This window comes from Apium graveolens, chromosome 6 (genome assembly GCF_009905375.1).
Source record: "Apium graveolens cultivar Ventura chromosome 6, ASM990537v1, whole genome shotgun sequence".
In the NCBI taxonomy this organism is placed as follows: Eukaryota; Viridiplantae; Streptophyta; class Magnoliopsida; order Apiales; family Apiaceae; genus Apium; species Apium graveolens.
Window position 1 is genome coordinate 264126089 of NC_133652.1, and position 14037 is coordinate 264140125.

The following is a 14037-nucleotide window of genomic DNA, read 5'->3' on the forward strand; positions in this document are numbered from 1 at the left end:
ATATATTTCTATTAATACATTCTTTATTTTAACAAACTATAACTTAAAATTCGCGAAATTACAGAAGTGCCCCCGCATTGCGGCAGACGAGACCCGGGTTTAACCCATTTCTTGCGGCAGACGAGACCCGGGTTTAACCCATTTCTTTTTTAAATCCCTAATTTCATAATAACAAAAACCTAATTCAGCTAACTCAGGCGATTTCAAGCGATTGGTAGTGATTTCAGGCGATAGCAACATAACAAAACCTAATTCAGGTATGAATAGAGATGCACAAAAGGCCCATCGGGCCGGGTTTTGACCGGGCCTTAAAAAGCCCTGGCTTTGACCGGGCCGGGCTTTGACTTTGACCGGGCCGGGCCGGGCTTTCCGGAAATGTCAAAGCCCGTTTGGGCCCTCGAGGCGGGCCTAACCGGGCTTTTTTTCGTGCCGGATCGGATCGGGTCGGGTTTTTTTCTAATTTAAATCGGATCGAGTATTATTAGAGATTCTGAAGAATACATGTGTTAGCAACTAGATCATCGGAAAAATGTATTAGTTTACATGAAATATTTTATGAAAACATTTAAGTTCGGCAAAAAATAAACATGTTTATATAATATATTTTATCATTGTTATGATAACAATGATAACAATGATATCATTGTTATGATAACAATGATATCCAAATATTCATAACAATGATATCCAAATATATATAGTGTAATTATTATATCTTCTTTCATTATTTATGCAACGAAGTATATAAATAATATTATTAATCACAAATATGTATATGTGTTTAAAATATTATTTATATTTATAGTAAATGTGAATTTATAAATATATAAGAAAATATATTAGAATAATCAGATTATAACCGGGCTTTTTCGGGCTTTTAATCGGGCCAGGCCGGGCCGAAGCCCGGGCTTTTAACCGGGCCGGGCCGGGTTTTGCCTAAAAATATAGGGCTCGTCGAGGCCTGAAGCCCGGGTCGGGACCGGGTCGGGCTTTGACCGGGCCGGGCTTGACCGGGCTTTGACCGGATCGGGCCGGGCCAGATTTTCGGGCCCGAACTTTTTGTGCATCTCTAGGTATGATACACACGTATACACACACGCATACATACACGTATACACACACACAGATACACACACATTTACATACACATAACTACCGCAATGAAACAATGTGTATGGTTACTACACACACGACGTACACACAGATTGATTACATTGTGATTTTGTTCGTTTCTTGTTTGATTTTGTTCGGAAATTCGAATTTCTGTGAAATTTGTGTAATTATCGATTTGATTGCTTCGAACTAGGGTTGCATGATTCGAACTTCTGTAATTATCGATTTTATTGCTTCTATTAGCTGTTAAATTAGGTTGTGTATCTCTATCTCGTAGTTTTGTAATGTCGATATTAGTGGTTTGATGATGATTGAGCGTTGATGCTTTGCTTATTACACTTTGATCGAAGTATGACATTTTGCGATCGCATCTCTCATTTTTACGATCTCTCGTTTTTACGATCAGTTCATAGATTTACTTAAAAGCATTCAGTTTGAGGTGTGTGTGTATATGTGTGTGTAAACATGACATAATGTTTTAATTCTCAAACTGAGTAGATACAGAGCTCGCGGTGTGAGTCTCGATTTAGATTCGAAAGCAATTTTTGTTTTTCTATATTGTGAGATCGAGTTTTGATTTTGTCTTCGAAATTTGTTCATCATTTATTGGAATCAATCGTTTTCTCAATTATCACTTTAATTGCTTCGAACCGGTGTTATATGAATCTAACTTCTGCATCTGGAGTTCTGATTGCTAAGTGAGCCGTTGATTTAGGATAAATATCTCTATCTTCTGATTATATTATTAATTTGATGATGTGATCATTTGTGTATGCTCGTTTTATGTTTTTAGATCAAAAAGTGTTTGTAGATTGTAATTCTAGTGTGTAGTGACTGATATTGATTAAATTATCGTAGCAACTCATGAACCAATTCTAGTGCTTGTTTTAATTAGGTTTAATTCGAATTAATTAGAATTTAATTCGAAAATAGGGTTTAATTCAAAATTATGATGATTTGATCGAAATTATGATGATTTTGTTGATTATAATGTGATTGGGGTTTGAATTTTTTATTGTGCACTTTGCAGTTACTATGGAGAATGAGTGCGGGCCTATTGTTAGATCACTCCTGACGATGCAGGATGATCATATTAGTACTTTCATATGGGCGGGAGGTATGCGGGATAGGCTGGATGTACGGCAGTACACAGCTAATCATCACCACTGGATACTTTCTGTTCCCCAAAGTGAGTTGCTGAGGCTATGGGGTTTCTCGGCTTTCACGAACAATCGTTCAGTTCCTCAGAACGATATTCGTTTGATAACGAACTTAGTGGAAAGGTACTAATTTGTAATCAGTTTTCTCATTTATTTGAATCGTCATTGGAAATGTTTGTGATGTTTGTATATGAATGCAATTGCAGGTGGAGGCCAGAGACTAACACCTTTCATTTTCCATTTGGTGAGTTGACCATCACCCTCGATGATGTACACATGATTATGGGCCTCCCTGTTAAGGGTCGTCCAGTTACTCATAGGGAGCTTGACGCTCCGAAGGCGTATTGGATGAGGGAATGGGAGGATGCAAGATTGGATGAGGTGGGGCGTAGAGATATATACAAGGACGGGGTCAAGCTTTAAAAATTAAGGGAACGATATGTGGAGCTACCAGAGGGGGGCTAGAACAGGATCTTGTGGTTTACACACGAGCTTATCTTTTCTATATCATTGGGGGCATATTGTTTCCTTCATCGAGTCGATATACCGTGCATCCGAGGTATTTACTTGTATTTGTTGCATTTCAGTTTTAAATTGTAGTTTATAGCATCTTAGTCCTTCACTTGTCCTTTTTGCTTGATTTTGCATATGAAGCCCTGTATTCTCATTTATTTCCAATTTGACACTATAATTCTTGTAATTGATGCATTTTAGTTCTTAAATTGTAGTTTATAGCATCTTAGTTCTAATTTGAGATTAATGCCGCATTGTTTTTGCATATCATGCCCATATCATGCCCTGTATGCTAACTTACTCTGTATTTCCTGTTTCGCGGGTACTTACAGCTCATCCAGGATTTACCTCGGATTAAATCGTATGCATGGGGAGCTGCTGAGCTTACTTGGGATTTTGTTCGGACCTTAAAGCCGGAATGTGATGTAGACAGCAATGTCGTGGATGCCTATATAGAGTTGTTGAAGGTTAGGGAGTCCATCTCGGGTCTGGAGCCCACGGCTAAGAAGTTCTTCTTTAACTTCAGCTTTTTCGTGCAACTGCTGTTAAAAGATTATTGCAAGAACTTGAAGGTAAAATAAAAAGTACTTTTTAGTTCATGCGTTAGTAAGTTAATGATAATTGATAACTAAAAAGTAAGTTAACTCTTTATTGATAAAGTAAGTTAGTAAGTTAATGATAATTCATAACTTTAAAAAGTAAGAAATGATAATCGATGATAGATGATAACTCTTTGATTTTATAGTTCATTTGATCTTTTATAATTGTTTCAATGTTGCAAGCCCATCCCGAAGCTGAACTCTCAGATGTGCAGTTGGCCGGTCTGTATAGTTTATATGATTCATATGCAGTCCAGCGCATTGGGCCACGATTATTGGATTGTGACTTTGATTTCTACCCTTGGTGCAATGATGCTCACTGATTTTTATTCATTCTGGACATTAAACAACAGAAGCTCCTTTTAGTTGATCCTCTAGCTGAATAGGGGGATAGTCTTAAGAGTATTTACTCTCGATATATATATATATATATATATATATATATATATATATATATGCCATGGTATTCTATGTTCTTCGTAATTACTTTGCTAGTCAATTTACATACACTTGTCATTGTTGGTTACTAATTATATGAAACCTTTGTAGGAGTGCATAGTGCCAACTATGTTGCATTACTTGGTTCCTTCCAGATTTGATGGACATAAGATGAAGGTTCATTTCGTACAGGAACGGTCGAGGCAGGCCAATACCCATGATTGTGGCATGTATGTGTTCATGTACATCGATGTACATCGATGCTATACTTAATGGCATATCGTTGAGAGATGTTGTTTAGGAGCCTGTATTGGGTATTTGGACATTTCGGTATCGCATAGCTTGGGAGCTTTCAAAAAGGCTCGCTAGACGGATAAGTGACTATGGGATCCAGCAGAGGAATAAGGGACTATAGTTTATGTTGGATTGTATATATTTTGGATTTATTTCAGTATTTTCTTTGTCATTGATTATGATTGTGTTTACTTGATTGATGTTGCGTTTAGATTTGATGTTGATTGGTTGAGTTTAATTTAGATCATGATTGTGATTGCTTTGATTGGTTGTTGGTTGGTTGATTTAGATTTAATTGAAACAGGTTGGTAAGTTATAAAAATAAACGGAACCATGCCATTTTTTTCTTAAACTATGTAAATCACCCGCAATGTTGATGTTAGCAGTATAAAGGTATGTGACCAGTTTTCTGCAGAAAACTGGCAAGCAAACACAGACCCCAACATTGAGTCATTGCTGCAGTCACAGACCCTTGCATTGAGTCATTGCGGGAGACATCATATTTTACACATTTTACAGTTTAGTCACCCAACTGTTTACACTTACAGTTTGAAACCCTACGCAATGAGTGGTTGCTGGAAGTCAGTTATTTTTCTACAAAATTAATATTTAATAATTGATTAATTTAAATGTCTCTATTATCCATCATTTTTATTTAAAATTAATATTTAATTAATGAATTAATTAAATATCTCTATTATCCATCATTTTTATTTAAAATTAATATTTAGTTGACTTTTTTAACTTGTAGTTGACTTTTAAGATTAAATATTAATTTACAAAATTTTTGGTAAATATCGTATATTAAACTTATTTTAAGAGTTTTTCTGTTGAAAAATGTTTACAAAATATTATTATAACCAAAATTCATTTTCCTAACCTAATGAGCATCCAACAATGAATCACTGCTGTAGTGTCCACCTCCAGCAATGTCTCATTGCTAGGTGGTATGTCACTAGGTCCTGTTGACTATTTTAAGGTCTAGTTGACTTTGTTTATTATATCACTTTTTTCAAATTTTCCCATTACTACTGCATATTTTAATTATTTTAAGAGTTTTGGTGTTGAAAAATGTTTAAAAAATATTAATATTACTAAACTTGGTTTTGTTAACAAAAAGAGGCAGTAATTTTTGGGTGGAACAGAGCATGCAGCAATGAGTCATTGCTGCAGTGTCCACCTCCAGCAATGTCTCATTGCTAGGTGTTCTGTCACTAGGTCCTGTTGACTATTTTAAGGTCTAGTTGACTTTGTTTATTATATCACTTTTTTCAAATTTTCCCATTACTACTGCATATTTTAATTATTTTAAGAGTTTTGGAATTGAAAAATGTTTGAAAAATATTAATATTCCTAAACTTGGTTTTGTTAACAAAAAGAGGCAGTGAGTTTTGGATGGAACAGAGCACGCATCAATAAGTCATTGCTGCAGTGTCCACCTCCAGCAATGTCTCATTGCTAGGTGCTCTGTCACTAGGACATGTTGACTATTTTAAGGTCTAGTTAACTTTGTTTATTATATCACTTTTTCAAATTTTCCCATTACTACTGCATATTTTAATTATTTTAAGAGTTTTGGTGTTGAAAAATGTTTAAAAAATATTAATATTACTAAACTTGGTTTTGTTAAAAAATAACATTAATATGCAACATTATGTGTAAATTTAAAAATAACGTTAATATTATGTAATTTAAATAGAAAAGTTTTTTTTTTGCTAAATTATGTTATATATCAACAAACAAAGGGAAACAGAAGTGATCTACCCTATGCTCTATGACAGGCCATAGAGAGACTATCTATAACCAATCTAAAACAAAAAGATTGGAGATAGAAAGCAACAAAACAAAGAAACCCTACTACAAGCTAGTATAGTGAATAAAATCTGGTCTACTTTCTAAAACTTTAGAAAACCAAGCCGAGATATGAAGTCTAGCAACAAAGTCCTTCCTGATTCCATTTAAAAGCTTCCTAGGTCCAAGGATTCCCGAGTCATGAGCTCTAGCATTACGCTCGTCAACAATTTTTAGGTTAATACAATACATAATTTCGAATACTAGTCCCTAGTTGTCCCTTAGGGGACAATTTTTTGCATCATGTTCTCCTCTGATCACCCCACAATAATTGCACTTGCGAGGCTTGATCTTTGAAGTTGCCGTCTCAATTCCACTTTTAAATCTTCTTATTTTTTTCTTCCTTTAGTTTTCGACCTTGGAGGATCGAATATTGGATCATGTTGGTAGTCCTCTTGAGTTTTCGTCTCATGGGTTCTTTCGCTACGCTCTTCATCCGCAAAAGTATCTTCCAAGTATCTCTTCTCTTTATCAATCACACCCATTAAGTATTTTTATCGTGAAACAGGACAAATACCGGAAGTAGCTAAATCTTCAAAAGATTTGCACACCATACCTTAATGGTTGTGACGCACCATCATTACCAATAGCGGGAGGAGCATATGGAAGAGGCCACACAATTTTGTTTTCGTTCATTGTCCACCTACCCATGATGAGACTTTCCAGTATCTTGATTTTTTGTTTTTTGTCAAGATAACAGATTATGTGTTTGTAATTCATCCCGGAATGTTCAAACTTCTTACACAAGCATTCAATTTTTTTGTATCTTATACCCAAAATTTGGTATTGGATCAATGCGGGTCAAATGCGGACTACTTACAGTCAAACTCGGTGTTGTGTTGAATAAGGTTAGGACGCGCCTAGGTGAGCAGGACGCGTCCACATTTTTTGCGGGAGTATTTATTAAGGATGTAAGACGCGTCCACCATGGTGAAAGTATCTGGCAATTGCGGTCTTTTTGGCAATGGAGGCTGGAGGATGCGTTTGTCATGCTAAGGACGCGTCCTGTCTCTGTGGAATGATGTGAGAGGTAGTTGTTGAGAAAATAATACAGGCTTCATGAAGGTGGGGACGTGCCCAAATGTCTTAGGACGCGTCCTATGTTTGGCCAATGCATCCTCATGAGGATAACTTAGGAAAAAGCATGCTTGGAAGGGAGCAATGGATGATTATTTCTACTAACGTATTTGTTGCAGGTACTCGTTGAAGAATTCCCTCATTGAGACGGTCAAGGAGGGGGATGTCCGTGAAAAGCTTGAAGGCCTCCAGGGGTATGCCTGATGATTGAAGGCCTCCTCCTGTATTCAACGGGTGTCACCGTTGGGGATGTGGGGTTAACGTTGGTGTGTGCTTTGGGAACTCTGTTCTTGTATTCAAAGGGTGTCCTCGTTGGAGAACTTTGGAGTCATCCTGCACTTTGCACCCAAAAGTTTGGGATCACCTGTCCAGCTATCTGGTGGGTTATCCTCATTCGAGGGACAGGGACGCGTCCAACATTTGGGGTGAACGTGGTTATACCTGTGTCCGTAAATCAAGGATCATAGTTATAGTGGAGTGTTATCCTTGCGCAGGGAGATGCACTATCCGTGAAGTCCTACGATTACGGACGAGCCTTGGGCCTTCGCCGTTGGGCCTCATAGTTGGACATTCCTAAAGCTAGCGGTAGATGGATTCTGGATGGGTTTCTACCGGGCCAAGGAATAAGAAGTCTAAGCCCATTAGATTTCTTGTTCCCCAAGAACTACGTCAGGCTTGATCCCTATATAAAAGGTACGTAGGCACATTGAGAGGGGTAAGAAGTTGAGAGCTAATATGGGAGCCACCACTTACTCTGATCAATCTCATCCTAAAACAACCACAAACCACCACACACCGCTTGATTTTCCGGCGAAGAACCGCCGTCATAGATCTTAATTCCGGCGAGAAACCTCAAACTTTGTTGTTACCAGATTCCTCCGTCAACAAATTGGCGCTAGAAGGAGGGGTGCTGATTAAGATCGTTGTCTTGGGAGGAAAAGATGTCTTATAATCATGATGGAAGTTCTTATGATGGAAGTGATAGTAGATCTGAGGGAGAGGGCGAGGGAGGCTACACTCGCCACGAACCCTATATGCCCAGAAACATGGCAGATCTACCGAGAGCTCCGGATGTGGGAGGAACACCTCCAGTTCTCATCAGCAACGCTGATATCTTGGAGCATTTGTACCGCATGGGGGATACTCTTAACAGTTTTCACTCAAGGCTGAATACGATGGAGCGTCGCAAGACGAGGAGGGGTCCTCATTTTCCCCGTCGCGGCCACGCCGTGGGGAAGGCACCCGTAGTTGAAGGAGATGCCCAGGCCAGCGGAGAAAACCCGTGAATCACTCTGCGGCGCTTGGAAAATTCTGATGATGTACAACCTATTGTGGAGCTTGTCGACGAGGACACTGACAGTAGAGAAAGGCCTCGTCTCAGTAACCAAATTATACCACACCCACATAGGTCTGGGCGTACGATGAACGAGCGTCGTCGTGCGGAAAATGTTCAGAATCAAGATGTGGAAAAAAGAGATTCTTTAACCTTAAAGAAAAGGCTTGGCATAAGGTTGGAAGACGACGATTGGAGAATGCTGCTGGTAGAATGGAAAAATGAAGGAAATGCTGGGGAAACGAGGCCCCGTGATACAATGCGTGTGCCCCCTACTTACCCAAGGGATGATAGGGTGTGGCACCGCGACCACGAGTGTGGCCCTCCGCGAGGAAGGTTTGGAAATTACGACCGAGGTTACCAAAGGAATGGACGAGAAAGGATGGGATACCAGTATGGAAGGATGCCATATAATGGGAGATGAGAGGGCGTGCCCTCAACTGATGAAACACGAATTGTTGTTCCTGTGGCTTCACACAGTGCTACAGGCAACGGATCCAGGACGCGTCCTCATGACCGGGGTGGCATCCAAGTTCAAGAATGGTTTCAAAACAACAATGAGATACCGGGGCGCGGCCAGGAGGAACCTCGTGCGCAAAAGAATGTCCAAAATCAAGATGGTAACATACCACAGCCGCAGCCTCAGGGCGAGGGGTAACAAGATCTACCGGTACATCCGGGGGGTAAGCAAGGGGGAGCAACAGCAAGTTACGGAGCAACCCCAACAACTCAACGTTCAAACCATTCCTGGAGTAGAGAAATTTAATGTGAACGATCTTAAGAGGTTGCTCAACCATCTGGAAGGAGGTAAGGTGACAGCAATTGCGCAAGCCCCTTCCCCATTTTCTGCTGTTGTGAGGGAAGCGCAACTGCCCGCAGGATACATGAACATAACTAATGACTTGAGTTTCTATGGAAACTCCGACCCCGTGGAATTCTTGGGGCGTTTCAACATTGAGATGGACGTATATCAGGTACCCGACTTGGCACGATGTCGTCTCCTGGCTGTCACCTTTAGAGAAGATGCTCAACAATGATTCCAAAAACTTGGTCCAGGGGTGATCACATCTTGGGAACAGATGAAAACCTTGTTTCTAACCCAGTTCCAGGACACGGTGAAGTATACGCCACCTGTTACCACGCTGGCCAACGTGAAACAGAAGGAAGGGGAAAGCTTGACCTCATACTTCAAAAGGTTCAATGCGGAGTCTACCATGGTGAGAGGCGCAGCTGATGAAATATTGAAAAAACTTCTTATAGCTGGTTTGTGCGTGGGAACAGATTTCTGGAAATACCTGCAAGAAAAGGACCCTGTGTCGTTAGCTGATGTACTTGCGCAGGCGGAATCCTTCAAAGCGATTGAGCAATCGCTTGCAGAAACAAAGAAGAATGATAATACTCACAACTCTAAGGGATGAGCTAAAAGGAGAGACAGATCTGCGAGTCCAGATTATCGGCGGAATGCCCGAAGCCCTAATAGGGTGAACGCAGTGAACGTGCGGAGAGAGTGGAGCCCGCCGTCAAATTATGAAAAGAGGGTGAGCAATTACACTCCGCTGGCAGAATCTATTGATCACATCTTTGAGGTGAATAAGGATAGAGGAATTTTCAAGAAACAAGATCGTCTGACTTCGTGGCAAAGTAGAGACAAGAAGAAATATTGCGATTACCATGAGTCTACCAGCCACGACACCCATGAGTGTCGTCACCTAAAACATGAAATCGAAGAATTGATCAAGGCTGGATATTTGGGGGAGTGGATCGATAAGGTGAAACGACGCAGAGGAAGCGATGATAAGGGGAAAGATGAAGCATCCCACGCAAGCAGATAATGCTGAAAAGATGGCGAAGGTTAAGTTCCATAGGGCTGGGACTATTCGGGAAATCTTCGGAGGACATCCATTTGTTGGTGATAGCAATCGGGCGTTGGAAAGGAATGCAAGAGAGGCACGACACCCACCACTCACCAACATTCATAGCTTAGAAGATAGACCTCCAAAAATATTCAAAGGGGAATCTGCTGATATTACGTTCAGGGAGAGAGAGTCGAGATGGGTACATCATCCCCATAATGATGCGCTAGTAATAACCATACTTATTGGGGCAGTGAACGTGCATCGAGTCTTCTTGGACAACGGGAGCTCTGCTAACATCCTGTATTACAGCACATACAAAAAAATGGGTTTCCCAGATAGTGACATGTATTTTGAAGATGCACACGTCTACGGCTTTACTAGAAAGGCAGTGAAATTTATGGGTTCGGTTAGGCTTCCTGTCACACTCGGGGAAGGAGCTTTGTCTGTCACTCAAATGATAGACTTTAAAGTGCTGCATCAGGACTCCGCACACAACGTATTGGTAGGCAGACCTTGGTTGCGAGCATTCAGGGTAATAACTTCCATACATCATTTGATGATAAAGTTCCCAACGCCTAACAGAGTGGGCAGTCTGAGGGGGTCGCAATTCGAATCACGCGACTGCTATCATAAGGCTGTTAAAGAATTTCGCAGGAGAAAGTATGAGGGAAAAGGTCTTCCATTTGAAGATGCGGCGGACATTCAGGCAAAGCCAAGTGGAGAGGTTCTTGCCCATTATTTTGTGGAAGATCCAGAGGAAGAAGGAACTCATGTCACCAGGGCCCCCACTTTGACGTTCGAGAATGTTTCGAGGATCCGCAGTTTGGAGGAAATCATGGTGAATCATACAGAGGGGATTGTGCGAACGGAGGTTAATGGAGAAAAGTTGGAAGGAAGGATTGAAATTTTACAAAGCCTCGAAAGTAACCTCAAGGTAGATGCTCCTCAAAATGAGAACGCACCCTTGAAAAGTGAAAATGAAGTTGAGGTTGATGCTCCTCAAAACGAGGATGTGCCCTCCACACCTGCATTGCACGAAACCATGCCTAGTCCTGAGGTGGATGCTCCCACATATAGGGATGCGCCCTCGAATGCAGGAATGGAATTCGAAGACCCCCGGGACTTTGATTTTGATCTGAATCCCAGGATCCCTATGCCTGCCGAGAAAACGGGGCCGGCCAAAGACACAATATCTATTCTGGTCGATGAGGATGACCCAAGCAAGGTTTTGAAGGTGGGATCTCAACTAAGTCATGAAATGAGGGAAAGGATTACCCATTTTCTGATTAAAAATCTCGATGTCTTCGCATGGAGTCATTCATATATGGTGGGAATTGACCCAGGGGTGATGTGTCATCGATTAAACATCTTCTCTAATTACACGGGCATACAACAAAAGCATCGCCCGGTGAGTGGAGAAAGGGAGATAGCATTGAAAGAAGAGGTGGATCGACTATTGGAAGTGGGGTTGATCAAAGAATCTTTCTACCCCAAGTGGCTCGCAAATCCAGTGCTTGTGAAAAAGCCAAATGGGAAATGGAGGACATGTGTAGATTTAACAGATCTCAATAAGGCTTGCCGGAAGGACAGCTTTCCGCTCCCACGAATTGATCAGTTGGTTGACGCGACGGCAGGGCATGCCTTGTTAAGCTTTATGGATGCATACTCCGGTTACAATTAAACTCCTATGTACTGTCCTGATCAGGAGCATATATCCTTCATTACTGATAGAGGGCTATACTGCTATATAGGGATGCCATTTGGATTGATCAACGCGGGAGCGACATACCAACGATTGGTGAACATGATGTTCAAGAATCAGATTGGAAGAACCATGGAGGTATATGTGGACGATATGTTGGTAAAATCCAAGGAGGCAAACGATCACGTCAAGCACTTGATAGAAAATTTTAACATTCTGAGGAGGTTTCGCATGAAGTTGAATCCGCATAAGTGCGTGTTCGGTGTGGAGTCAAGCAAGTTTCTTGGATTCATAGTCAATCATAGAGGAATTGAAGCTAACCCTGCAAAGATCAAAGCACTGCTGGATATGAAATCTCCCACCATTATGAAGCAGGTGCAAAGCCTAACGGGGAGGATCGCCGTATTGAACATATTTATCTCTAAATCATCCGACAGATGCAAAGAATTCTTTAAAGCAATAAAAGTGGCAGGGAAAGACTTCGTATGGACACCAGAGTGCGAGGATGCTTTTAGGAGGATCAAGGAACAACTGGGGAACCCTCCCATGCTGTCAAAACCATTAGATGGGGAGTCCCTTTGCAGTTTCTGAGTATTCAATCAGAGCGGTGCTAGTAAGAGAAGAGGATGCGCAACAGTCACCGGTATATTATGTGAGCAAGTGATTGCACGATGCTGAAACTCGCTATACAAGTATGGAGAAGCTGGTTTATGCCTTGATCCTTGCATCGAGGAAGCTACGCCCATACTTCCAGGTCCATAGAATTGAATTCGTACAGCATATCCTCTGCAGCAAGTCCTTCACAAGCCAGAATCATCGGGAAGAATGTTTAAATGGGTTGTGGAGTTGGGATAGTTTGACTTGGAATACATGCCCCATACAACAATTAAAGGACAAGCCTTAGCCGATTTCTTGTTGGAATTTGATTCTGCGGTTGGTGATAAGGCTTTGGTAGTGCTGCAGCCCCCTCATAATGAGGAATCTTTAGAAGGTTTCCCACATCCCTGGTGGATCTTGCATGTGGATGGGGTAGTTAACAATGGAGGAGCAGGTGCAGGCATAGTACTTGTGTCTCCAAAAGGCCATTATCTGATGAGTGCAATTCACTTCAAATTTTATTCAACGAATAATGATGTGGAGTATGAAGCGTTGATTAATGGCCTAAAGATCGCCTTGGAAATGGGAGTGCGAAACCTAATTACGAGGAGCGACTCGGAGTTGGTGGTAAACCAGGTGAATGGGGGGTTTAAAGCTCGAGGACTACAGACAGAATTGTACTTAAGATGCACGCAGTGCCTGATTGGAAAGTTCAAAGAGGTTAGGCTGGAATGTGTACCGCGGGAGAAGAACAGCAACGCGGAAGCCCTGGAAAAAATGGAATCGCAGCAGGAGGCTGTGTTGTTGGGATCCATACCCTTAGAAATATAGAAAAATCCTAGTATCCCAGAAGTAGAGGCGATACAAGTAGATGAGGCTCCCAAGGAAACATGGATGACGCCCATTCTTGCTTATATTCACAATGGAGCACTTCCCGAAGATAAGTTCAAGGCTTGACGGCTCCGCTACCAGGCTGCAAGGTATGTGGTGTATGATGAAGTTAAGAGGGGCTTCAATCAACCGTTGCTCAGATGTGTCGATGAAGAAGAAGGAAATTACATCTTAAGGGAGGTGCATAAAGGAATTTGCGGTAATCACTCGGGGGTAACTCGTTAGCGATGAAAGTTTTACGCCAAGGGTACTATTGGCCTACGATGAAAGAAGATGCTGCGAATTTTGTTAGAGCATGCGATCGCTGCCAACGCTTTACAAATTACTCATCTATGCCAGCGACGCTCTTGATGCCTATGGTAAGCCCATGGCCGTTCGCCATGTGGGGGATTGATCTTATTGAAGAACTATCTAAGGCTAAATGGGATGTCAAATATGCAGTAGTCGCGGTTGATTACTTTACTAAGTGGGCAGAAGCTATGCCGTTGGCAACTATCACCGCAAAGAAAATTAAAGACTTTGTCTTCAACTCTATCATGTACAGGTTTGGTATTCCTTACAAACTTGTGTTTGACAACGGAAAGCAGTTTGACAGCAAGGAGTTGCGACAGTT

General features: G+C 41.3%; 1 protein-coding gene across 1 annotated transcript; it reads left to right on the forward strand.

The window, feature by feature from the left end:
- Nucleotides 1-10220: 10220 nt before the first annotated feature.
- Nucleotides 10221-11915, forward strand: LOC141665985 (uncharacterized). Its single transcript, XM_074471971.1, has one exon. The coding sequence runs from the start codon at nucleotides 10221-10223 to the stop codon at nucleotides 11913-11915; it is 1695 nt and encodes a 564-aa protein (XP_074328072.1).
- The last annotated feature ends 2122 nt before the right edge of the window (nucleotides 11916-14037 follow it).

Coding starts and splice junctions, on each gene's coding strand:
- LOC141665985 (XM_074471971.1), top strand. CDS start 10,221: ATGGCGAAGGTTAAGTTCCATAGGGCTGGGACTATTCGGGAAATCTTC.